The following is a 27,123-nucleotide window of genomic DNA, read 5'->3' as shown; positions in this document are numbered from 1 at the left end:
CATGCAAGGAGAGGGAACAGGAGATGCCAGGCTGAGCTGAAGCAGAAGCGTTTTTTTCCAGGCTCTGTTTTTGTTTTCAAGCAGAGCAGTAAACAGCTCTGCCCAGACCTGTGCTGCCCTGTGCTGCTCGAGTCCTCAGCTGAGACAAAGCTCCTCCAGCTCCCAGTGTTGGCACATCCTCCTGCCACCCGACACTGAGGCTATAGGGATGCATGAAGCCTTCCTCATCACACAAGGGAATCCCGTTTTTCAGGCTGCTCTCCTGTCAGATCAGGGATGTGGTTGGCTCAGGGCAGGTTTTAGAGTCTCATTAACACTCTGCAATGAGGCCTGGCAGCAGCTGATTTGATTTAAGGTTCATTTCCAGGCTGTGATTTAAGAGAAGATTTGCTTAATGTTCTCTAACAGACTCTTCTGACTGGGAGCCTGAGTGCTGCCTAATGACAGCCTTATTTATTGTAACATCTTTGCAGTGCAGAGTCTAGAGGAGCAGAGCAGAAGCACAGCAGCTGCTGGCAGGTGATCTGATGGCAGAGGAAGCATCCCTCAGTGCAGACAGTGGTAACAGACGCTGGGGCGTGCATTCCTTTATCCAGGACAGCCTGACCCTGGATCTCTTTTCTGCTTCAAGAGTTCAGCAAGACAGATCCCTCTCTGCTTGTCTAAGATGGACAGAGCTGTTACGTACCATTTTGAGCAGGACAGGGGAAATGCTCCACTTTCTCTCTGTTGCAGTACCTGAATGATAGGAAATGCAGAAGTGCCTGCTCATCCCCAGACTGGTTGAAAGGCAAATTGCAATTGAGATTCTCTATTCCTCCCCTCTGCTGCATAGTTGAAAGCCTTCCACTCCAACGCTGAGCCTACCATCCTTCCGGAAAGGGAATGACCATTGTCTGACGTTTGTAAGCTACCTTGAGTTCCTGAGCTGGATGTACCTATCTCCCAAAGTCAATCCCATAGAGATCCATCACACAAATGAAGACAGTAGGTCAAGCAAGGGTTTGTCATATTTTAATGACATTAATCTTTGGTGTTTCCCTCGTTAGCACTCACACTCTCCCCGTCCTTCCTCCACAAACCTGCTAGGGATGGAGAGTTACAAACGAAAAGGAAAATCACATTTGAGACTAAAAACAGAATATCAGAGCCTTGATTTCTCCACTAGAAACTACATGTACAAGGTCAAGATTTCACATGCAACACCTTACATCACAGACCCATACCTCACACCCTGGCCTGGAGCTCAAAGACATTTCCTGCCCCCTGCCAAGGAGGTGCAGCTCAGTCCTGGCACCATGAAACCACTGGGATGGCTCATTCATGTTAAATGTTGGCACAACTTATGAACTGCATCCTGACTGGAGAGCAGTAGCCCCTGTCCCTCTATTCATCTACATAGCAGCTCTGCTTAGGTTCCTGGCAAGTACTAACCTAATTTCTAAGAAGGAAAGATCCCCACGTGTAAGCAGTTCCCGAGCCATGAAGGTTTTGATGAATCCTAGCTCTTCCCAGAAAAGACCACAGCACAGGACTGTGTCCTGGAAGACTCCTCTGCTCCAGCAACAGCGCTGGAGCATCACGCCCAGGTTTGCACAGGAGGGCTGCCAGTCTCCAGAAGGATGCTGCAGGCCTGTTTCCCTTCACTCTGCTGATCAGCCCCTATGCATAAATGGGCAGGAAAGAGGAAAGGGGAGAAGCATTACAAAGAATGACACTGACCAAACTGAAGGGTTGAGCTCAGGGGATCCCACACGACTTCAAAATCTGCATGGAGTACAGCCAGTATTGTTTATATTCCTGTTCTTATTCAGCAGTGGGAATGTTGGAAGTTAAGATACTATGCTTTCTTGCCCATGGCTTCCTCGCAGTTCTTATCCATTGCCACTCACCCAGGACATAGAAACCCTCTGAACTACCAACATCCTGTTGGAGCCACATGTCCCTACTCTTCCAGCTTCCGGCCAGCTGTGAGGTACAGGTCTCTGCTGAGCAGTACAAGGGTAGCACCAACACACAACTCATTTCTACCTGTTCCGCGACTCCCCACTGGTGCTGTCATTACTATAGAAGTTGGTACTGTCAGGAAGATGGTTATTATTAGTTAGGTCACTGTATTCGATTGGTCCCTCAGTGTCCATGGAGGGCTGGGCCTGCTCCGGCAGGTCCAGGTCACCGGTGCCTCGTCCTTCACTCCCGCCAGAAGATGTCCGCGGGCTCAGGCCGTGCTCTGACAGCTGCATAGACTCTGAAAGGATCCGTCCCTCCAGCTCAGATGCCAGCTGCTGTGAGGTGGACTGATGTGCTGATGTGCCCTCAGCTCCAGTGGACTCCGCACCAGTCTGAGAGCTGCGGTGGATCCGGTGACTCACTATGATGTTGTTGCCAAAGCCACCCATGGACGCCATGGTGGTGCTCTGCTCCCGCTGCACCACAGCAGTCATGCCACCTTCTGCCATCAGCCTTTGTATCCTGCTCAGGGCATCCTCCCCACCGGCCCCGTATTCTGGACCTTCACCTGCAAAGAGAGAGCAAAAGCAACTTTGGTGCATCAGGCAGACTAAAGCACCAAGAAAATGCATGCACAATGTCACTGAATAACAGGGCACGTGTGCTGGGACAGAAGACAGGCTTTGCTCCAGTGGAAGTCCAGTATTTCATTTCTGTAACTTTCCTTCAAATGCCAAACAAATGCAGTGCCCTTTGTCAAGAAGTCCAGTGTGTAGGTTCCTGCTCTCCCCAACAGGTATTTTTTCGAGGAACATCTCTTAAGGTTTTTGTTTACTCTCCCTCAAACTTCCCCTCATAATCTGGTTGTACTGAGCTCTGAGGGAACCACTGTCAAATGCCTCTGAAAAAGAAAATCTCTTGGAAAAATAGCCCATGTAGATTAAACCCCACAGCAGGAACATTCAAAAGCCCAGTTCTGTTTTTCACCATTCTCCTTTTGCTACAAACCTTAACCAGACCGTCTGGGGAAAACAACCAGTAATCATAAACTGCCAGAATCATTCCACAGTGGGATCCTGACGATTCTTATTAAAGAGATAAATCTCACTCCCAGCTCCATGAAGCTATCACAGTGCTGATTAGAGGAGGAGAAAACCGTGAGCTCTCCTGGCACCAAAGAAATCAACACAAATGTCAACAAGGCTAAGATGTAGGCTGAAGTTAAAACACAACAAAAACCAAAATGCCACGCTGACTAGGAAGACAAAACACCTGGGACTGTGGGATAGAGATCGTGTCTCCAGTATGGGAGCTGGGATATTCAGCACAGACAACACCATGCTGCTGTAGATGTTATTTTTTGTGGAAAAAACAAGATAGTTAAAGCTGTTAACATTTATGCAGTCAGTCGGTGACAGCTTACTCCTTTTATTCTCTGTCTCAGTGGTATTTGCATCAAATACCATTGACTTCCTCCACCACAGAGTATGCCTAATTTCTTCAAGCAAGCCTGCTGACATACTGCCCTGCTGTAGAAACACAGCAGATATTAAGGGCAAGCTTAATTCTCACAAGCAGAATAAGTAGGAACGTAGCAAGCCTGCTATATCAACCATACATACAACAATTACATAGCTCCTTGATTAGGGCATTAGCGAGACTGTGGAGACACCAGTAATCACATGAGAATTTGGAGCAGAGCCCAGAGGATTGAGCAAGAACACCGACTGTGCAGAGCATGGCCAATAACTGCAAGCAAAGAAATCCTATCCAGGATGTTGATGCATGAGCTAGGAACCAGACTGACCAGCACAAGCAAGACCAAGAACAGAATAAGGAAGGATTGGAAGGACTGGAAACTTCAGTGTGAAAAACATGAATGCCAGGTAATACTGGAACATCAATCTTGAGCAGGAGTAAGTGGAAGGTTTGAGAAGCATGGTTTTGAATTCAGTCGCTGCTGCTTCCTTCTGGGGACACAGTCATAAGCACTTCATTACCAACCATCTGGTCAGGCCAGACAGGAAGCTTGAGAAAGCCAAGATGTGCAACCTGGTTGAGAGGAATGCCAGCCCACCCTACCTACACAAGCCCTGGAACAGCAGGTACTGTGCTCTTGACAGATCGCCTGCTATAAGCTGGCCCATGCAGGAGTGCTGGAACTGTGTATCAGCCAGGATACCCAGCCGATACTCCTTAACATTACAAACATATGCTTCACAAGAGGAGTCCATGCACACAGCGCACACTGCAGCATCTCCTGCTATTCCCATCCCCTTAATTACTACACGTTATGGCTGAATTGCCAGTTAAGGCACATGCCTCCTCAGAGAACAGGCCAGGGCTGATGCCATAGTAGGAATCGGAAGGTCAGAAGTCCTCAGACTACAAGAACTGAGACACAGACATGCTGGAAATGCCAGAAAGACAGATTATCGAAGGCCAGAAGTCAGCTTTACCATTCAAGTGGCCAAGAAGCACCTCTACTCTGGGAGTTAGGGAGTTGTCCTCTCCCCTTCCCACTCTCCTCAGGTTTCAGTTTCAGCTGACTGGATCAGAGCAAAGCTTCCTGAGCAGCGTGCCTTGTGCTGAACAACAGCACAGATTCATATAACAGCCTATTTCTACTGTCTGGTGACTCCCACACATGTTCTTCACCATGCTGCCAAGGCAGACCACACTAGTTCTCCATGCAAGTGAAATAAGCTAACTTCCATTTAGTGGACATTCAGGCTACATACCCAGGCACTTACCCAAAACAACAAGTGACCTGAACCCAAACCTGAGGTCACCAGAAATTCCAGCTTGATGTAGTGGTGTGAGCTGACCCACTAATTCAGATGCTCAAAGATAAAAATAAAAGCATTTTAAAATTAATTCATGTAATGTAGAGGGAGAGGAAGGGGAGGGTCACAGCTCTGCCTAACCAGCTATGAATAACAGCATCTCCCTTAGTGCCAGAATAAATACTACCAGTTACTTTCCTCCCCAGCCTGCTCAGAAGCATGCTCACACTCCCTGTCTGAGGTGGCTAATTCGAACAGAAAAGGCACAGCTGCTTTGACTCATAACCAATTTCTTAACAATAACTTACCTTGGTGATTGGAAGAGTGAAACTTATTTTTCTCATTAGAGTTTAAAAATTGCTCTATAATTTAATCCCAAGAGAGTCAGGTACTTGAAGTACTTAGCACTGTAAAGGCTTGCACAGTACCTGAAGACTATTTTTTTCAGGGAGCATTTTTCAGAGGGCTTTAAAGAAAAAGTGAACTTTGCTGTTCTGTCGGGCGCGTGACACACTGTACAGATCTGCAGCTCTATAGGACACGCTACATTTTACAGATGGGCAGGCAGATGAAAGGTTAAGGGACCTGCCCACGTTTCTGCCTGCAGAATGAGAGGCAGATCTGTAAATAGAGCCCTGGTGTCCCGGTTCCCACACTGATCACAAAAAGTCACATCACATATGACAACAGCATCACAGGAACGTGTTCAGCTAATGCAAAATGGTATGTTTCTTCATAGCACACGTGAGGCACAGCTGCTATCGGGGTATTCCTGCCCATGCAGTCCCTCAGCACGTGTTCCTAATGTCTCAGATTAAACGTATTACATCACAGCTAGGCACACTGACTGTGCTCGTAAGTGCTGCTTAGGCATCCTCAGGATGCTCTGTTTATACCAGAAAAGTTTCATCTGTGTGTGACATTTCTTCACTATTCTTGGTTTAAACAGGATGAAGCCCTTAAAGTGCCTGCTGCAGCCTCTGTCAGAAGTTGGACATGCTGGAACGGTGCACTGGCCAGTGAGTTTAACCTTTGTATTGCATGAAAGCAGTCAATGCATTCCTCCTTCAGAGACAGGCAAAGCAGCAATTCACTGACATCAAGCCTTCTGATAGCTGCAATTTTGGCTCGTAACCGGAGCCTACTAGTACAGTGAGCATTTAGCTAGGTGAATTTTAAGCCCCAGGGACAACAGAGACGAAAGAAATTGAGATGACAATTGCCACTCAGGTCTTTCTATTAGTTCTTGGAAATATCGCTTTCCTTAAAAAAAAAAACCAAACAAAAACAACAACAACAACAAAAACCAACTGGATTAACTTGAAGATGTATCAACATGTGGCCAGAGATAGCATGGGCACATAACCAGACAGGTTTCCTGCAGTACCTCTTCCACTGCTGGCAGCCAACATCGCTCACACCACTCTTCACACATCCAGCAGCCTGAACAAGTGTCAGCCACAGCTTGACACAATCTGGACTGGGAATTACATTTTCTAAAGGTTAAACAGAGGTCATTAACACTCATAAAGAATTTTGCTGGTTTTTGAGTGAGATTTCATATGCCAGTTGAATACAGAGCCGTTCCTCATTGTGCCCATTTGCAAGGGTAAACGTTTACATCATGCCCCAAAAGACTGTGTTTAATTAAGAATGCCTCCAAGTTACAGCTCTACCACAATTTCCACTACATCTGTCAGCTTAAGAGAAAGCAGGAGACAGTTGAAACACTGTTCTAGGCATTTCTCAGTACCTCTCCTAGTTTTTTTCCTAAATGTATCTTATCTTGGTTCACGTGTGGCTGGTGAGCAGAGCTCACAAGGCGGCTATCAACTGCTGTATAACAAAACCATACAGACATTAGAGGGATTCACTTCTAATAAAGTCATCATATACTCATTCCTCCAAAGGAGGCAGAAAGATAATCAGAACAGCAAAGTCCCCGCAGAGCTTTGCATGAGAAAAGGAAACTATTTATACCACCACAGAGCTTAATTAGATTTCTGATGCAATTCTGCATACTTTTTTTCCCTTTGTACAGTAAGCACACATCTGCAAGAAATGCCGTGATCCAGAATTCCCCACAGCAGCAGAGCTCACACGCCACAGGACAGAAGCTCACTCCTGGGGGTAGCACTATCCTGTTTTAATCTTTCTGGGGAGACATTCAGGGATTTTTATTTTGTTTTCTTTTTTTCTTTTCTTGTGATGAGGTGATAGATAAAACGTTCCTTTACGTTACTCAGAATCACATCTGATTTACCCATTTTGCTGTGTATAATACTTGCTAAGCCCTTACACAGTGATTTACATCTTCAAAGCCCCATACAAAACACTAATTAATCTTCACAGCCCCTTGTGTGCTGTATGGGAAGATTTATTCCCATTTGGTAGATGATTAATATTTTGCCCTAGGTTACACACTAAGTTAGTGGTAGAACACTTTCCCTCCCCCATGCCCTTCTTTGGATGTCCCTGACATCAAGATCCTGATTACAGGAAACCTTGTTTGCCTTTCCACAGACAAATAGTTATGGCAGATACAATGGGCAAATTTAACCATCAGAAAAGCAGCACAGCACCCAGTCTAACCTGACTGAATGCACTGGGAAAATATGAGTTTATGATGCTAGAATAACAGGAACCTTAATGCCACAGCAAGATCAGCGGGGCTCAAGCTATACACGTATTTTGCAACTTACAGAAGAACTGATCAACTACGTAGCATGAACACTGGAATCGTCATCAGAGCACACATCCACACTGGGAATAATTCCTTTGTTCTGAGAATCTGTATACCAGACAGGAGAGTGGACAGCCCATTTTGCAGATGAAGCCACTTGTGTAAGGGCACACAGTTCCAGTCAGAGTTCACATCAGATGTAGAAACTGTTGCTCTTCTTTGAAGCAAGAGACAGACTACAAGTCTCTGCCCTTGGCTTGCTACCTTACACTCCTTTTCTTCTGAATGCTCTGTTACAGAGAAACTCTGCCCACAGCACTAGTAAGGGATAACTCTTCCCCACCTCACCATCTAGTTACAAGCCACACTCCAGATCTGAAAATGGAAAAGTTATAGAAAATGAAGAGAAACCTTTAGATGATTGCAGAACAGCAGCACAGGGAGGAAATACTGAAGTTCTCTTTTAACAGAGCAGAGAGAGGTCCCTACACCTGCAACATCAGCCATCACTGCCCTGATGCAAGAAGCTCCCAGAGCTGCTGCACGCTGTGCCCTGTTCTCTGTCTGCATACCGCATTCAGTGGAAGCAACAGTTCCCATAAGCTCAACATTTGTCCAGACATTCTGCATTCCAGTTGAATTCACATGTCCTCAACTGCATTAATGTTCTAGAGAAGTTAATCCTAGTTCTGCTGAGATTAGCAGATAGGAAACAACACAGATCAGGAATTTGCAATTTAACATTAAGCAGAAGAGCCAGTATCAGTGAAACACAAAATCTTATCACACGTGCTGGATGCTGCAGAGTGGGAACTGTGGAAGAGTTGCATGCCAAAAGGCATCTTCCACAATGTCAGACCACAAAGCATATGGATACAGATGTCATGGGGCTGCTCTGCACAGTCAAAAGGACTGTCATGAACTCTCAAAATTGCCCCTTTAATTTTCTCTGCCTTTCCCACACACACACAGTCCAACACCAAGCTTTCAGAGTTGGACCCAAGTGCTATGGTTCAGCACAGAGACAGGAAGCCTGGACAAAATTACTATGCTTTCAAATTATCAGTGATTTGTTATCATAAAGGAACTGCACATCAGCTGCTCAAAGCTCTTTATATGCTGATAATTTCTCCCACACTGGGAAACATTAGAGATGTTTTCCAGTAGCTGAGCTGGACATTCATCACAGTTTTCATTAATCAGACTAAACAGAATACTCATATCTGCCTTTGTGAGAATTAATATACAGTATATTATTTTGTATTTCAAGGCTGAGCTTGTGAAGCTTGCATGGGTTTCAGTGCAGAGGTTGAAGGACCAATTGCTAAGGATGATCCTCAGCAGTTTGCAGCTCTATTGGTGGTTACAGTACAGAGTATTTGTGAGGAGTGATGCCAGTACATCTGGCTTTTCTTGAAATCACTGTGTCTTTGTACAGCTGATTTTACCCTGTGAAAGCACATGAAAAATACTTTTCTATTCATATGGATCATCTTGGCCTGGCTACAGGTAAATCATGCTGGAGAAATCTTTGCTGAAGAGATCCAGAAGTGTAAAAAATGTGCCATGGGATATGGGATCTATATGGAAGTTCCTCACCCAGAAGGTAAGTTCTGTCAAATAAATAAGCTCCTCACCGTCCCCAGTCCCTGCAGAGGTGGATTCCTGCTCCTGTACCTCCCTCTCTGTCTGAGTCTCGGCATTCTGCAGCTGAGGCGCCAAGGTCTGGGTACCCTGTGAAGTCACAGAGGTGGGGGGGTTTCGGGGTTGTAGGCCTATGGCATTCATCAGGCCCATGTCCCTATCTGTCCTCCACGTGGCTCTGCTGGTTCTGAAAAGAGAGAAAAACAAATATGATCATAAGCATTGGAGGTAAAACATCCCAGCAAGATGGAAGCATCTACCTGAGCCTCTTCCTGTCTCCACTCCAACCAGGCAGCTTCCAGCCACTGCACAGTTTGGGGCTGGAGTGAATGGTTATCTGCACTTAAACACAGACACATCTTTCCAGCCTCAGCTAGCTGGTCTCTTGAGTTTTAGGCTAAGAGAGTCTTTCAGTCTACTCACCCTTCCACAGAAGCAGTGTGTCTGACAGGCTTAAATATGTATCCCTGCAGTACCACAGCCTGCAGAAGTATTCGCTCTCGGGGTCACTGAGTTCAGTTGGCAACACAAATGCAGCGCAGAACCATAAACACACATACCACCTCCCTCTGCAGCAGGACAGTTTCTGCTCCTGAGGGTACAGCCTGTATCCTTTCCCTCATCTGGACCCCCTAGTTTGTCAGCATCACACATGAATGCACTCTGGCAGGCATTTCTGCTTGTTCCAGTCAGACAAGAGAAATTCTCTGTTCTCCAAAGCAAATAACAGGAACCGCCTCAAGGCTCATTAGCTTCTCAGAGAAGAACAGTTGAAGTGTATTCAGCTACAAAAGCTGAATATTGGTAATGCTTGGATGCTCTTTCCAAAACTGACCTCTGGCTGTAAGTGCTGGGAATGGTAAAGAGTTTCTAGGAAAGGCTGCCTTGTTCACAGTCAACATTCTTTCGCTAGTTTTTGAAATCTGTCTTGCTTTTCTTACCCTCTCTCAGGAATTTGTTCATTCTCAAGCAGTGTTTCTGCCTCTGATGCTTGAATCCCCTAAAGAGGTAATGAAGCTCCCACCTTTCAGGCTGCTCCTTAGCCCATCACACAAGACTGATATACACTGTCAAAAAAATGCAAGTAGTGGCAATACCCGCTCATGGCAGACAGAGAATCTCTGCTGTTTATTGTTCATTTTCAGCCAGACAAAGGCTGTAGGACAGCATAAACACCAGCTCTTAACCTCCTTGGGATCCTGAAGCTCACAGTTCAGAAACAAGACTTCAACACTTTTGACGAGACCGGTGAGCTTAAGGAGAAGCACTTTTCAATGGGGAAAAAGCATGGTACTGCACTATCATCTTTGTATTTAGGATAACTAAACACATGTATGCGTCATTAGGTAGAGCGGATGAAGCAGCCAACGGGGTTCTAAAGGGATTCAGCTTTATTTTTAGAGTTCAGTCATGAGAAACAACTGTCCCATGGCTAGAAACCAAAAGGATGAAAATCATTCACAGAGGCCACCCAATGGATTTGCACTTGTCTCTACAAACACCACATTGCTCAGTTATCCTCCAAAGGCACCATTAACTTAGCATAGCATCTTTGATGCTTGAAGCTCCACATGTTCCTCCTACACCTTGCTCAAGGATATTACCAAGGCAATAGATGACACATGTACTTCACTATTTCCAGCAGCACTTTTGGGCATCTCACTTTCCAGAAGCATCTCAAGTGGCCTAACACAGTAGTGTGAAAGGAGACAAAAAATTGTGTCTTTAAAGCTGCTGGTACAAAGGGAACAAATGGCAAAAAGTGATGCTTTCAGATGTAATGAAGCCAATAGAAAGGATCAGCTTGCTCTAACCCATGTCCAGGAGACTCACCCAGGCCGCTCAGTGCTCCTGCTGCTGGAATGCACAGTGAAGACATTCTCATTCTGCTGGTCCCAGTGGTATTCAACTCCAGAGTTTAAGGCCCTTGAAACACCAAAGAAAAAATTATTAGTGTGGCAGGACACTGTTTCAGCAAGCATTCATTACATCACCACAATGTGGAGGATGGTGCTGATTCCTGTCCCACAGAGAACGCAGGTCTAGCTCAGTTCATGTTTTCATTACAGGGGTTCATCATCACTTGCAAACACCGAGCATTGTATTACCCAGATAGCTCTGGAGTATCCCATTCATTTCAATTCAATATTAGTACTGAAGCACAGCTATACGAGCTGAGAGATTTTCAGGAAATGAAGACATACAACTGTGTATAAAATCAGGTTACTGTACCTCCAAGTGACTAAACAAAGAATTGGACTGGAAAGACCAATTCTCTTTGTGGTGTCTGCCAGCGATTCCTGCTCTAGGTAATGCTAAGTAAAACACTGCTCTGTATTTGACAATTAGTTTCTTTGTTGGTTCTCATTCTTTCTACCTAAAAATAAATCCCTATGCAGCTTTCCCACTGACAGTCACTGCAGAGCAAGGGCAGACTCAGAGGAAATTTTGGTAAGTTTCCACAAAAGAGTGTGCTAGATCAACTATATCTGTGCCGGAAAAGTCCAAAACTAGCATTTTACAGCAAATGTTACTAAGTTTAGCAAAACAGCAATGCTCCAACAAAGTTTCACAGTGCATTGTTTAAGAAGATATGTAAATCCAGGACTGGCTAATCACCTCACAGGAACAGGCAAGGTCAACAGTGTATTGCTATTCACCGCTGCATTGCTGAAGACACTAAGCTGTTGTAGCCAGGATGCTCTAAGTACCTCCTACAATTTCTGAGGTCCAGCAGCAATTCAACAGGAAGAAGATAATAGGGAATTCCAACTTATTCCGTACCACACAGAAATAAGAGGCCTTCTAGTCACTTAAGAGCATCCATCTTCTATAGGATCAAAACAGGTGACTATGGGATTTGATCTAGCCAGTCAAGAAGCCCTGCCTACATAAAGTGCAAGAGCATGGACAAGACTGTAGTTATTTCAAGCCCAGGATAACAGAAAGAACATTGATATAAGCCTAAGGATCATCTGTCATGCTCTGTAAGCCTCCAATCACAGGATTGATGCTGTGGCAAAAGGAAGAGAAGGACAGAGGACTGTTCAAAGACAGAAGGGAGCTGCATGTGAAGGGAGGGACACACATCACTCCTCAGGTAGTCTGAGAGCATTCACATAGTCTGAAAGGATATAGGACACGTTGTTGGTAGCTGAGTATGACTGAGGCATAAACATAAATACAGTGTTTATGAGTAAACACAAAAACACACATCCTCCATAATGAGATGCCTCAGCAGAACTGCGGTAAGACTCCAGTTCAGACAAGGGAAGGATGTTGCACGTCAGGTGTGCGCTGCAATGGCTAAGTGTGCCAACTGGAGGCCTGGGGCATGGCTGCTGGGTGACAGCATCTCAGGTGAGGGCCAAGGGCAAAAGTTGTAGAAAATGAGGTCAACAGAACCACGCACAGAGTCTGCAGAAGTGATCATTACAGGCTCTTTGCCAAGCTAGCCCTGCACTGTATTATACCCCATGAAAGCAGCTGACACGGAGATGCTGATTTACATAGACTTCAGAGTTTACTGGCAGATGACAATCTACCACTGCACACATGCCGGTCCCTCTCTGGTTGTTCCATCCTTTGTACACCAGAACCTGACACACTCTGCTGCCTACAAAGCGACAAATCCCTGGGTAAGGAACACTTTTTATCTTGGTAGTGAAATTTTCCAGAAAATAATAACCTCCTAATTATTGGCAGCTGTTGTACAATAGAGCCAAACTGACCCATGCTCTTCTATCTCTCCCTTCACACTTTCATGCTCTCTGAAGTACAGACATGGTCCCCACAGCCACCCATGACTGACATTCCACACCTACACCCTGTGCGAGCTACTCGTTTTTCTCAGTTTCCACTTCCAGAAACCAGGAGATTGCAAAATCTTCCCCAGGGCAAATCAGGAGCTGGCAATCCTGCATTTCTCTCCTTCCCCCAAACACCCAACAGCCTGTACTACGCAGAAAGCTCAACACATACACATTTGAGTGATTCATCTTACTTCTAAGGGAGCATCATGATACCAGCATCGTGCTGACACACAACGCGCGAGTAAATGCTCCTGTCCGTTCTCCCACCCATTCTGCAGATGCTCACTGTCGTACAGTCAGGTTCTTGGATAGGAAATCCCAGTTCAAATCCATGCTGTCAATTCACACCTTTCTCTGGACAGTGAAATCAATAGCCATTCCGCTGAATACATGACTTAGCACGCTACTTTTAAATGCTGCCATTTATCAACTATATTTCACTGCCAAGAACCTATTAGCTGCTCATTTACTGCCAGAGAGCCGAGGACTTTGCTTTCCTTTTGCAGGAGGAAGGCCTGTGGCAGTTGGTGCTGCAGCTGCCTTTGCTGACTCTGACATTTAAGCCAAGGTCACAAGATTCGGTCATGATGGGAGTTCAGCATCCTCACCACCACTTTAACCTGTTTTTTTAGCCAGAACTAAGCATGTCTACCATTAAAGCCAGAAAACTGGCTCAGAACAGGCAGTGGGCAGTAAGCATCCTCACTGCTACCTGTCAGCACCTCTCTCCCACCAGGGCCAACCAAACAACTTGCTCTTTCCCAGCTCCACCTCTTGTAACAGACTTCCAGGTGTAAAGCCTTTTGCACGATCTTTGCTTTCTCTTGCAAGCGTGTACATCTCCCTGATGTGGAATCCACGGCTATAAGGTGGGTATCCACCTACAGCCTTAGGATGACTGTTGGAGACTATGCAAAGGATTCTTCAGAATGCATCAATATGCAGTGGAGAAAGCAAAAGCCTGAACCTACTAGAGGGAGTCAGTTGGGCAGTATCATTTATACAGAGATCAGCACCTCACGATTAGCAAATATTTAATCAAGGAAAAGCCACTGTTTTATGGGTGACAGTTTTTTGGCCCTGTCTGCATTAGAAAATTGATCAGATATCTCTGCCTTAATCCAGCTTAAGCAGGTAAGACATGACAACCACAATTACTTTGGTTTAAAACGTTTTCAATTAAGCTTAAAGATTTACACTGGTTTAACCACACCTATTTAAAACAGTGCAGTCTCCCTTGGCAGAAAACCTGAAGGTTTTTTTTTACGCCCTTTGCAAAATATTGCTTGATTTTTGTAAATTAGCAAGCCTTTTGCAGCACGTTTCCCAGGAGATTTGCAAATCAAGGCTCGACTATTCATTTCACAGAAGAAGAGCTTACACTGGAGAAATGAATATTTTTCAGGAAGCGTTTAGCTTTTGCTCTATCAAACTCCAGGCATGGAAATGCTGGAAGCCCTTTACATTTTCCAAGGCATAAGGTAGAAGCTTTGTGTAGCATGGAGCATGTTGCCACTTGGATGTGGACGCAATAAGGAGGACATTCATTGCCGAAGGCTTCCGGGTGAAAAATTGCAATTCTCCACACTGTGTCAGTCATGGACAGTGAAGTCCACTTAGGCAAGTTCTTATTTTTTTTTTCCTTTTTATGGCTGTCTCTAAACCCTCACTGGAAATTTCCATTAGCTTTGTCAGATGCAGAGCTGCTCTCTGACAGGCTTTCCCAGCAGAGCGAGCCTCTGTCCAGCTCCTGTTATTAACGAGCTTGAAGAAGATGAAGGGCACAGACTTGCATGCTTTGCTGAGAGCTGAATAAGGACTCTAAGTGGTGCCTGCTAAGTACCAAGTGGTGACAACTTCAGTAACAGCCCCTCCTCCTGCACTGGGCTACGTAGCTCACATACAGTCCCCCGAAGAACCTAGAATCAAACTCTAGGAGTTAACGATGAATTCACACGTAACGAGAAAGAAAAGATGAAACACTACTTATAGCAATGTCTTAAACAGTATTCGAAGAGTAAATTGAGGCAGCAGCAGTCAGCAGACACTGACAGACATTTGGGTAATGGACCAGCTGGTATATCCAAAATCAGGGGTTGAAGAGAAGGAGGATTAGGACAAAGGTTCTTCAACTCTACCATAACAATAAAGCTCAGCATCAAGATAGCAAAACAAAGAAACCATTTGCAGGTAAGTTACGGATGTCCAGAAAGGCAGAAATAATACTTGCTTACTGTCCTTTCACTTGAGTCATCCCCCCTAGTGAAGAACATACAAACAAAGGCCAGGTTCTCTCCTTCAGATGCTGCCACATGGAAAGACTCAACAGTAGCAAATTCGTCTACTACAGCATTGAATCAGTTTCTGATTAGGGAACTGCTGCCTGCAATCCCTCCCTACCTATGAAAGTATCAGTACAAACCCATTTCTATCACATAAGCTTCTGGCAAGCCCAGCTTGCAACAGACATACTGCACTGCAAAGCACTGCAGCACACAGCCAGGTGAATATCAGATTTTCATGCTGCCAGTGCTCACTTCCTCTAAGTTAGTCTTTAAAGCTATTTTCTCTAATATACTGCCCATTCAACATCGTTAACAGCCAGTTTAGTTTACAAAGGATTTTAGTTTCCCATGATGCACTTTCCTCCCTTTGCTTAAACTTATTAACTCTGAAGAGTTAATTCAAACCATGTCAAGCAAATACAGGGGGAGTCACAGAGAGCAAGGTGATACCATGTCAGGAACAGCAATCCATTGTTCTGGCTCAGGAATGAAGAATCAGTGCGTGGTACTCCGTGCAATGCAATGCCTGGACAGATTCCAGATGCATCCTTGTCAGTAGCTCATTATCTCTTCTACCAGCATGTGCTGATCAGCACAGCAAGCTCCATCCCTGGCTCTCATGATTATCCAAGCAACATTATTGTCAGTACAAGGCAAAGTTTGGCACTCTCAGCAGTTGCCTGGGTAGGCAAACAATCATTTCTAACACCCTACTTCATAAATATTTAGCTTTCTGTACATATGATGAACCATGTGCAGAGGCAGACCCAAGAGAAAACTGGCTGCAGTGCAAACTGTATGGAACCATCACAGGATTCCTGGAACAGCACTGCTGGGCAGTAGTTCCCTTTGATCAACGTGGCAAGCTTCACTGGCACCTCCTACTTCAGAGCATAGCCTTGGAGCACAGCCCGTGTATGATTAGCCAGGGAAGAGCAGGAGCCTGAACACAGGAATGTCTAACAAGATAAGTCACAAAAGAAAAGGGCTGCAAAGAACCACGGGTACTTAAGTAGCATATGAGATTATCCTATTGATCACATCCAGGAGAGCATAGAAAAGGTCATCTCTTCACTACAGGTAGTAGCAGGTGTATTTTGACTGTGTGGATCCCTACAGTCATACAGCCTGCTAGCTTTCCAGAATTCTGCAAGCTTCACCTACATGGAAAGCAGCAACTATATAAAAACTCATCCTGATACTTAGTTAAATTGCCAAAGGTGCTGAAGAAGCAGGACAGCAAGCAGCTTGGCGCAGCTGGTAGCCACGTGCCCGCTTCAGGGAGGATGCCAACTCAACTTAGAATACTATATAAGATGACTGGCCCAGTTTATTCAATTGTGAAACTCTGCCAGCAATGTTAAATACTGGGATTTTTAAGAGGCTCCTTTCAAACTCACACCACTTAAATAAGCTTAGCCTTATTAATCTGGAGGCACCAGTGCCTTATAATACCTTCCTGTCTCCACAGGGTGAATATACATGAGCTTGTTCCACCCATCAGGGGGCAAACAAAAGTGGATGCAATCCAAGTTCCTGGAGACAGTGGGTAAGATTTACAGAAGGCACATCTCTAACAGTCTTCTTACAGTCTTCTTCCCCAGGTGAAAATGTAACATTTAAGCTCAGAAATTATCCTTCATTAAGCTTTTAGAGATCTCAAAGAGAAAAAGATATTAACAAAGTAGAAAGAGTGCAAACTGAGCGGTTTATTCTGATCCAGACTATCGTGTAAGAAGCATCAACAGAAAATGCATGAGGAATTCCTGGGAAGAGTGTCCTAGATTAAGAAATCAGTTTTTTGACATGAGCGATAAACAAAAATTAAGCATCAAGGCAATGACAGAGCAGAAAGAAAGAGTTTTGTATGAAAATGTGAATGTTTGATCATTTTGGGGCCTAAGAACAAATATCATGGTTAAAAGTATTGTCCTTAATGGACATGAAGCTACACAGCAATACCCGTGTTGAAAATAAGGACAAGAAAAGTCTCCTTGCAGACTTTCATGCCCATGCTAATTCCTCCATCAAAATGCCACAATTGCTTTTTAAAGCAGCTTTGCTGAGAGCTTTTTCATGCCACTCTCAGCAGGAAATAGAAGTTACAACCCACTCCTGACAGAAAACTGGGAATCCTCTGTATTTGACTCCTGTGCTACCCACATTGTAATGAGATATCAGCTCTTCTGACATTAGAAGAGACATACCCTCATTTGGAGTGGCATATTGGAGCTGCAATGAAAAATATCCATATTATTACAACACTGTAAGCAGATGGACAAAACACAAGGAAAGGAAGACTCTGAGTTAAGATTTTCTCCTGCAAAGCTGGTAAGATCTTTGCGTATCATATAGTGCACTATGGAGTAGTTATAACACTATTAATAAATGGATGTTTATGTGAATAAGAAGATACCCTGCAGGTCAAATAGCCTGGAATAAACAGGGCAGAAAAATTTCCTGAATGTTTGCTGACTTTCTTCTCACTCAAAAGCTTGCCTGTATTCCACAGTATCACTTAAGAGGCTTCAACCATGTGAAACAGCTTGCAGAGATCCTCTGAAAGGTTCCTCTGCATTCTGGAATTTGTTAGGTTCCCCAAACAAGAACTATCCAGCTCAGTATCACCTTAGACCAAGCTCTAAAGATGGATAACTTGCTTAAATTCCTTCAAAACCCAAAGCCTTGTTAATTGCTTTAAGTGATTATAGGCAGACTATGCTCTGAATAAGCTTTGAACTCTCAGAATATCTTAAGCTGTTTATGATCGATGAGCTCTTCCAGTGGCTTAGACAAATTACAATGTTAGGAGACTTCAGGGGAGTACAAATTGCTTAAGCCTTCTAAGGCCTTAAACATCTTAAACTGCTACAAGTCTGGAGAGCCAAACTCACACATCAGACTTTGAACTTTCACTGGAGTTTTAGCAGAAACTAACAATCACCTTGATTCAAAGACAGCAACTCTGAAGTCAACTTCTGTAGATCTTATGCCAACAGACCGAACCAGGAAAACGTTTTTGGTTTGTTTTTTTTTTCCTCCTTCAAATATAATATTGCATACAAAGCTGCCAAACTCCAGAACCACGACCCTGTCTTGGTCAAATCTCAATGAGATCCAACAGCAGACCAACTTCTATGCTTTTATCTTCTGCAGTTTTGAAAGCAGACAACTGAAAGTGTTCAGTTCAGCATGCAGGGGAACCTGCTCGAAAATCCAAACCTCCACAATTATTCCTGCAATTACATTTTTGAAGACACAGAGTTAAAATCATTTGCAGCACCAGGCAGCTTGTTGGTTTAAAACAGGGAAAAAAATGAAGAAAAAGTTGGCTGTTTCACTTGCTAGCTCAAATCACCACAATCTTGATGAAAAATGCATGTGTAAGGGACAACCAGTAACTCCACAAATAGACTGGATCAAAGCCTGGAAGATCAAAGATGATCTTATTGGAAAGCCAAGGGAACAAACAACCAAATGAGAAACAAAGTCTAATATGGACCTGCAGAGAAAAAAGGTTCTAAGAAAGCAGGATGGACTGGTGCTGCCAAAGAGGGAAAGGACATTCTAAAAATAAACATGAGGAAAATGGAACTCGAATGAAGAAAGGTCTATTTAGCAGTGAGGCTAAGGATAAAATCAATGACGACTTGAAGTGGCTGAGATACTGAATTTTCTCTCTGAAGTCTCCACTTTAAAAAAAAAAAATCCAATGGTATTTATGCAATTAGGAGTAGGGAAAGTCTTTGGTAAAAGACACAGCCGGGCACAGCAGCTAGTTGTACTCATTAATTTTAAAAGGAAAAAAAAAAAAAAGGGGGAAAAAAGTTAACTTTTTGAGGCAGTCACACCTAATTTTGAAAAAGCTTGAGTAAAATGGGAAAGTGACAAAAGGCCAAAAAAGCCAACTTAGCATCACTCTTCAGAAAGAAAGTCATATTTAATGTGACAATTACTCTCTCCTAAATGCAACTTTTATCGTTAAGGAGAGTAATGTAACAGAGAAAGGAGAATAAATCTGAAAACAATGAAAGAATGAGCCACATGCAGTAGGCAGGGGGATTTAGAAAGTCAGATAATTGACTACATGAAATTTAATTGCTTTTGTAGATAGAACTAGAGAAAAAGAAAAGGAAGAGAAGGTGGCAGATGTGATCTGAATAGAATGAAGTAAAGCATCTGGTAACTGTACTGGAATTACATGGCTGTGTTCTGCGATAGAATGATTGCTACTCAGTTCGAGAACCAGTAAGGCCCTGCAGAAGCACAGTGGCATTATGAACAAACCAGTAAGCAACAGGTTAAGTTTCTTTACCACTGAGCTCTGAACCAAGTTCCTTACCCCACAGAAGAAGACTAATGTCACTAACGAGTCAGTGCTGCAGCATATCTTGAACTGGGAGAAGGAAACGAACTTGTTAATAACTGAAGACTTAAAGCTGTCAGATTTTATCTCCAGGATTCATAGACATATTAAATGGAATTGCATGAGGGTATCTTCTACCTAATGCCATCATTCATTGTGGATATCGAATTCACGTACTGAAATGGAAACAGAACTGGAATAAAAACAACATCAGAAAGGAGATGCTCTTTCAAGCCTCTGTATTACCACACTACCTTTCATGTATCTTCAATGTCTGAGTCTCTTGGTACTCACAATAGTCAGGCTTTCCACACTTTGGAAATAACTCAGTTTAGTTTTTATTCAAATGTATGTAAGCAACTTTGTACCCCCTTTTCATCTTTTTTTAATCAATCAAAACACATCTTCAACCTTTACTTAGAAAATACGCTGCATTATGGCTAACAGGCAGGAAACAATGTGGATTTGCTTATTTGGCCACAACCAAAAGACACTGCCCAGATGCAACGAAGTCATTGGCAGACAGAACTCTGGCCTAACCAATACCTCCAGCTGCCCCAGTTAACAGATGGGATGTATGTAGTCTTTGAATCAGATACAACTTCAGGAGGCATTTTAATTCCACTATCAGAGGTTTTGTCTGCTGAAGAAACGTGTCTCTCTTGCATTCAGTTGCCTGCGCTACAGAGCAAGCCCTAGGCAAGGTATCTTCAGTGTTCAGTTCTGAAACATCATTCTCAGAGCACTGGGGGTTGTAAGTTAATATTTTCAAAAGCATCTGAACACTGAGATCTTCTGGAATGTACTCCTAGCCACTGGAGGCACTCAAGATGAAATGACAAAGAACTGATACATGGACCCTGCTTTTCTCCCTTGATAATCCTTTAGAAGAGAAGCCAGCAATAGCCAGAAAGCAGCATGCAGTCTGTTCCTCCTCAATTTCAGTCTGATCTGTTCATGTTCTACAAGACATTTGAGATTCTGTACTGGGGGTGATTGTGAATGGGAAAGCTCCTGACATTACATAACAGGATAGGAAAGGAGCACTAAAAATACAAATTCCTTTTTAATCTAGTAGAGGTATTTCTACTGCATTGGATACTGTGGCTTTCATTCCATTTTGAAAAATCTCAAGGATTCAAGAACAGAACCAAGCCTTGTGCTGCGGAGAGCCAAGAAAGACATACAAAACCCCAGTGAGCACTAGCCATAGTTACATTTGAAGTCAGGTAGCATGCGGTGCATGAGAAACATCCTGGAGGAGGCTAACAGGCAGCAGAAGCTATGCAGAAAAGGCAATGCACAGTAGGATATGAGGGTAGGAGAAATCCACACAGCACTGTCACACCCCCCGTGCTAGACCTCAAGGCCACAGCGAGTGGTAAATACTAACCCACCTCATAGCTGCCATCAAATATCTGAGCCTTCTTCACCCACCCAAAAAACTTACAAGCCACTGCAGGAATCATTTGGTTAGAAGCCTTTCTCTAGTTTACAGCCATAACCTAGCCATAGTGAATGACTAATAAGAAGTATTTAAGTGTCAATAGTTCTCCTTACCTGGGCATTTAGGGAAGGCTATAGAAGCCCCCTCTTCTTCTAGGCTGAAGACCCCCAGCTGCAGGTTTTCTTAGATAAGCATTTGTTCCACTGACATCACTAGCTGCTTTTCTCAGCCACAATACTAGATGTGAATAGCTGAATTTGAAGCTGTTTCTGCTCATGTATCTAGTTTCTTCTACAGCAATACTAACATTCTGCTATCTCTACTGTTAAGTATCTTGTGTTTCATCCTAGAATAAATTTGTTGCTTTCACAGCCACATGTACTGATGGCTCAATCATCTACAATCAACGAAAACCTGAGGCCTTTTCCCCTCTGTCACTTTAACTACTGAGCTCAGCGTTATTAGTCACTAAGTGCACTTCGTACTATTAAATTCTATCTCATTTCTATAGCTCCAGAAACTTTCAAGGCAATCCAATTCATATATGATACTCTGATCCTTCTCTGCAATGACAAGGCTAATGTCACATTCTCTGCAAATTTATTCAGCACACCCTTACAAGGTATTAGTGTAAACAGTGATAACAGCCAGCCCCAGAATAGGTCATGAAGAAGGTCCAACTGTAACTACTTTTGTGATAGTATCCAGCTTTCAATCCTGCTGTATTCCTTCCTTCAGCATACCTTTACTTGCTCCTTACCAAGTCTTGTTCCAATTCATAACAATTTAACTAGATTTAGATTAGCATATCCCAATGTGCTAATTGCCTTACTAAAATGTGTTAAGACCTGAAGCAAATCTTTGTATTGTAAATAAAATTCTCAGTGATAGGTATCCACCTGCTGTACTTTACCATAGTCAAGTCACATTGCACTTGAACCTACTCCTCACAGTTTTAATTTCTCCTTCCTTCAAAACATATCCCATAAATCTGTGTACTGAGTTCATATTATAAATTGCCAGCGTACCCTGACCTTCCCCATTTCTGTCTGGAAGAACAACAGTAATCAGTGCTACCCTAACCTAGCAATATAGTCCCAAACTTCTGATTTTAATTACAGTTTGTTTAGATTTCTGGAAGAACTACTTGCATAACCTCTCATTACTAGCACATGAAGTTTCAAGTTATGCTTCACTGTTTGTGTGTTAGTTTGTACTTTTAGCCTACTCAACTCTTTTCCCCTGAACTCTTCAAGTCCTGTATATGAGGCACAGCTGCTACTCCAACCTGTTTATGTTATCCCTGTAATACTTGGTTTCTAATGCTTTCATTGTACATGGGAATAAAGACCCAGGGAATTATAACCATCTCATTTTTTTTGCTACTGACCACTTTGCCAAATTAAAACAGTAGGGGTGTTTTCAGCAGTGCAATGTTTTTTGGATCCCTGCTGTTCATTAGACTATCCTCATATCATACTCTGTTGATTGCTTAGTTCTTAATTTAATATTTCTTCCCTTCTGTATTACTGTCTATGGAAACAACACAAATACTTTTTGTCTTTCTTTCTCATTTCTTAAGTCAAAGTCATCAAATATTAAGTCTGTTAAGCCAAGAATTACTGAGATGCCATCTACATATAAGAATTTCTCCTCTTTCTCTGATGAGGGAAGACCTGGAACAGGCATCATGGATGCAAACCACCTCAGCTCTGACAGAGTTACTTATTTCCGTGTTCTGATGTTAGAGCCACCACGCAAACTCTCTAGAGCAACGAATATCTAAATATTTATGCAGAGATTTTCAAGTCAATCTGTCTGTAATTGGCCTACAAAATGGTGCAATTAAGAACAGAGCATATCAGGAGTCCTGCTCCAAAGTTCATGTGAAATCTGCAGCAATCATCAGATGCATCAGTTAATTCAATCCACCAGTAGGGAACCCACTGAAGCATTCTGATCAAACTACTAATAAATATCCCACCTTTCTATTCAGTGTCCCATGTTTATATTAAAAAAGTTTATTTTTGTTGAAATTTCACATGACTGTTGCTAGGATGGAAATAAGGAGACTGAAAAGTGTCCAAAGCAACCAGGTGAGCTAAGAAAGGTTTCACAGGGATGCTACAGAAAGACTAGCAGTGCACCTGTAACACACAGAGCAGCTCCTGTTGTGTCTTTAATTAGGGAGATGCCAATAAAAGACATGGCACTCAGCTTGGAGCTACTGTAAGCACCAGAACAGATATTTAACACAGGAGGTGGCAAGCCGAGATAGGCAGACCAAGCCTGACTCTGCAGAAGACAGTCAATCAAGACACTTTGATCCCCCTTTTCCTTTCCCCCAGTTTTTGTCCAAGATCATGTTATGAGTCAAAATCAATAGACCAGATCTTACCACTTCTCTATACTGAAAGGAACTTACAGTAACTAGTGTTTGAGGAGAGGAAAGCCGCTACTCCCAAATTATTCCTCTGCTTAGAAAGTACAGAAACTAGTCTTGAGGAAAGCCATTTTTCCCGGATGAGAGTGATTACAGCTTATTCCATAATAGTATCTTGTAGAAGTTCATGTATAAATAAGGCCTTGATGAAAGATTATGTTCAAGAGAACTAAAGAGCCTTTTGAAGAGCACTGGCATTTTGTGCTATTTAAATTGGTCCAATCTGAATCCTAACAGCAAATTTCACCAGAAGACTGTACTGTATTAGTCACTATTACAATTGTACATATTTATTCTGATTTATGTAGTGGTTCTATGCTGATCATATGACTCTTGACAAGCACCACATGCTTGATCTCATGCGCAACAGATGGAGTCCACATGCATTTGGTAAGATCTCCAGCAGCGCTGCAAGTTTTTATCTGCCAGACTCCAAACTACAAGCTCCAACTCAAAAGAATACCAACATAGCTTAATACCAAGAAATAACTGAAGCAGAGAAATCCCTGAAGTACTCTTGTAGAGCATGAGAAGCACTGCTTCAAAAGAGCCCCTTGCATAAGATAATAGAGAAAAGGGTCTCAAAGTGTTATACATAAACCACCACAAACACTAAAGGTGATTTACACATCACTGCTCACTCTCAGTCATCATCTGTGTGACATAACATGTAAATTAGGTTTAATTGCTTAATTGCAGGTTTACAAAGGCAAAGTTATTTATACAGTGCCATAAGGGGTGTAAAAGTGAGCTAAAGTCTACACATCACACCACTGGGCTTTCAAGTGAGAATCAAAACAATTCACTGCCTTGCTCATAATCATGACAAAAACCTCTGCAGTTCATTGAATCTCATACTTGAACACTGTAATAAATGCCTGATAAGCCTAGGTCAGCAGTTTTCAACCTGTGACTGGTGGATATCAAATGTATCTCTAACACCTTGTATTTGCTACACTCATTGGCAAGTTGTGGAAATCCTAAATCCAACGAGACTGAAAAACATTGCACTAGAAAACTATAAAACAAAGGATTCAGAAATCCAAGACAGATATAGGAAATAAAGTGAGCTACTAAGATGTTCCTCGTAAGTCAACAAAACTAACAATGACAGTATGAGACAGTGTTAACACTGCTGTAGTCCAAAAGGAGTATCATGACTACTTGTTTGGGGAAGGCACCTCAAGTACAATGCCCCAAGCAGTGAAAAGACATCTTATTCCCAGCGGCCTAAGAACAGAATAATGAAAGCCGTTATAACTCCATATAAAGCAAACACTTACTCTGGTCGGCAAATCACCAGATCCCCTTTGTTGGTGCCATATGCCAATCCCAGGCCTGGTTCAGGCAGCCAGCGAGCAGAGTTTATGCTGACGTGTCTTCGCTGGTCAGCAGGCATCGGGTACAGAACGTTGAAAACTCTCTGAAACAAAGACAGAAAGTTACTTGATGAGACAAAAGGCAGAACAGCCAAGGAGGCTCAAATAAACAAACGTTCAGTCTCCCCGCAGCAACAAAGCTGGCGAAGGAGACACGTCACTTTACAGGATGTTAAAAGAAACCACTAATCCAGCAGCAAGAGCAAGCATCTGCTAGAGAAACATACACGTGCCCCTAAGTGCTCAACAAAAAGATTGGCACATAGCTGCAGAACCTAAGAAATCCTGCCACTACAAGATTCTGCATGTCATTCAGTGGGCTGCAGAGCTAAAGTGATGGGAACAAACAGCACAGCCATCAGACAGCAAGACAACTAGGTCCCTTCTAGCCTTCACTTCTCATCTTAATTCACCAGGGAGGAACAGGAAACTGGCAAGTGCATAGGCTTTCAGCATCAACAGCTCATTTTTTTTCCATTAAACTAAACAAACCTTACACAGAAATAATATACGACTCATATTTTAAATCATCTAAAGTCTTCTGAAAATTGCTCAGTTTGACCACCTCCCACAACAACAGGGCACAGATGAGATAAATTAATGTCCAGAGATTATGAGAATGGCACAAGTCTGCAAGTAACAAATCACTCAGTTCACATCCCCTTGCATCCATTTTACCAACACTAAAATGAAAGCTGAAGAGCTCTTAAGACTGAGGGTAGTTAGCACAGCTGTAAAACTGCTTCCTAAATACTGCTGTAATACAGCAGAATGAAAGTTCCATGCACCTGTAGGACAAATATCAAGCTCCACTCTCTGGTCTGCACTAGTTGGGTATCTGAAGTGCATGGGCTTTTCAAGCAAAAACAATGAAACTGATCAGATTATATCTAAGCAGATAATTTCCAGCTCTGAAAAGCAAACATCTTTTGTAGTGTTAATGCTTTCTTTCCATCTGCTAGCCAGCAGCTTGTGTTGGTATGCAATTTGGACTTGGAAGCTACACTTTCAATGGGTTAATTCCAAGTTGAGAAACAAGTTTTCCTTAGATTTTCTGAGGGGCAATCATCTGCACATCCCCAGTGGATTCCAGATTCCCCAGAAAATAGGAATGGTGCTGGACCAGAAAGCATGGAAGAGAACTAGGATGCACTGGAACAAAAGGATGAAGGTAGACAGGAATGCAAACTAACCATCACTGCACCGCTGAGATGGCCTGAACTAACAGTTCCCAGCACGGGTCTCATTAGCTAGCATTACAGACTGGGTCTAAGGACAACAGCTTATGTACCTGCTTTTCTCTACAACTCTATCCCCCTCCCCACACGTTGCCTATCCGATAGTTTAACTCGATCAGTTTGGACTGGATACCATTCAGCTGTACATCCTCCAATAGCTAACACCTAGAACCTTCATCTGGACCATCGTAATGCCAAAAAATCAAGTCAGAGCAAAAGAATGTAACAAAATTATTTCCCATAATCAGTAACACATGTAACCTGTTCTCTGAGGAGTCCACATCAGAGAAGAAAACTGCCCTTTAGGATTTCTCTTGCATGACAGAAGCTGGTCATTCTTTGCCCCAGATATCTCTCAGCAGCCAGCAGTATTTAGTGAAGCTCAGCATTCAAAGGAACAGGCCCTTTGAGGTTTACGTAGCTCTTACCCATCCCTGTCACATTTCCCCCCATTCTCCCCTAGCTTTTTGTACAAAGGGAAAGAAGGAAAAAAAAAATCAGACATATGTTGCAAACACTTGTTACCATGGAGATGATGGTGCACTCTGAGATGGGGAGACTAGATTTTGAGTAGGAGGAGGAGGAAAGGGAAGGGGAGTGGTGCTCCAGAGCTGCCGCTTTCCAAATCAATCAAGAACTGCAACAGTATTCTATCATATCCTTCTTCAGCTAGTCAGAAAAACAGTTTCTTTTCTCCTGAGAACACCTTTGTAAAGCGTCGCAGCTAAGAAGTGTCCTGCTAGAGGTAGCCCTAAGTTCTCTCACTGCAGGTCAGCTTGCATAGCTGCTGTCCCACAGGCTCAGCAGACAGTCACGCAAAGGCAGGGACTTGCCAGCTCCTGATCAACATCCAGGTGTTCACTGGAAATGGCACCCAATGGAAATCCTGACAACCTGCAAACATGTTGGCTGAGGACATAATGTCAAAGGCAAGATGGCTTAAGAATCCTGTACAAGAAGAGATGCTTCATCACTCTACATCTTCATACACTTCTAAACACACCAAAAAGCTCCCCACCCCTGCTGCTTCCCACTCCCACACTAATGGGACAACTCCATGCAGCGTTAAGGGTGATGACATCCGTGCTTG

The 27,123-nt window shown here is 43.3% G+C and overlaps 1 protein-coding gene across 7 annotated transcripts in view; it reads right to left on the bottom strand.

The window, feature by feature from the left end:
* Window positions 1-998: 998 nt before the first annotated feature.
* AMBRA1 (autophagy and beclin 1 regulator 1) overlaps window positions 999-27,123 on the bottom strand; it is a 120,568-nt gene continuing 94,443 nt past the window's right edge. For all 7 annotated transcript variants that reach the window (XM_085548746.1, XM_015864395.3, XM_015864397.3 and 4 more), the window contains 4 exons: window positions 24,700-24,839; window positions 10,897-10,989; window positions 9,057-9,250; window positions 999-2,518 (listed from right to left, as the gene is read on the bottom strand). In XM_085548746.1, coding sequence (XP_085404872.1) covers window positions 2,028-2,518; window positions 9,057-9,250; window positions 10,897-10,989; window positions 24,700-24,839 — 918 coding nt within the window. In that variant the 3' untranslated portion in view covers window positions 999-2,027. The remainder of the gene's footprint in view (window positions 2,519-9,056; window positions 9,251-10,896; window positions 10,990-24,699; window positions 24,840-27,123) is intronic.

This window comes from Coturnix japonica, chromosome 5, assembly GCF_054131305.1.
Source record: "Coturnix japonica strain WE chromosome 5, WE-NBRP24, whole genome shotgun sequence".
NCBI classification, from domain to species: Eukaryota; Metazoa; Chordata; class Aves; order Galliformes; family Phasianidae; genus Coturnix; species Coturnix japonica.
Note: the sequence above shows the minus strand (reverse complement) of the source record. Positions and strands in the feature narration are given on the sequence as shown.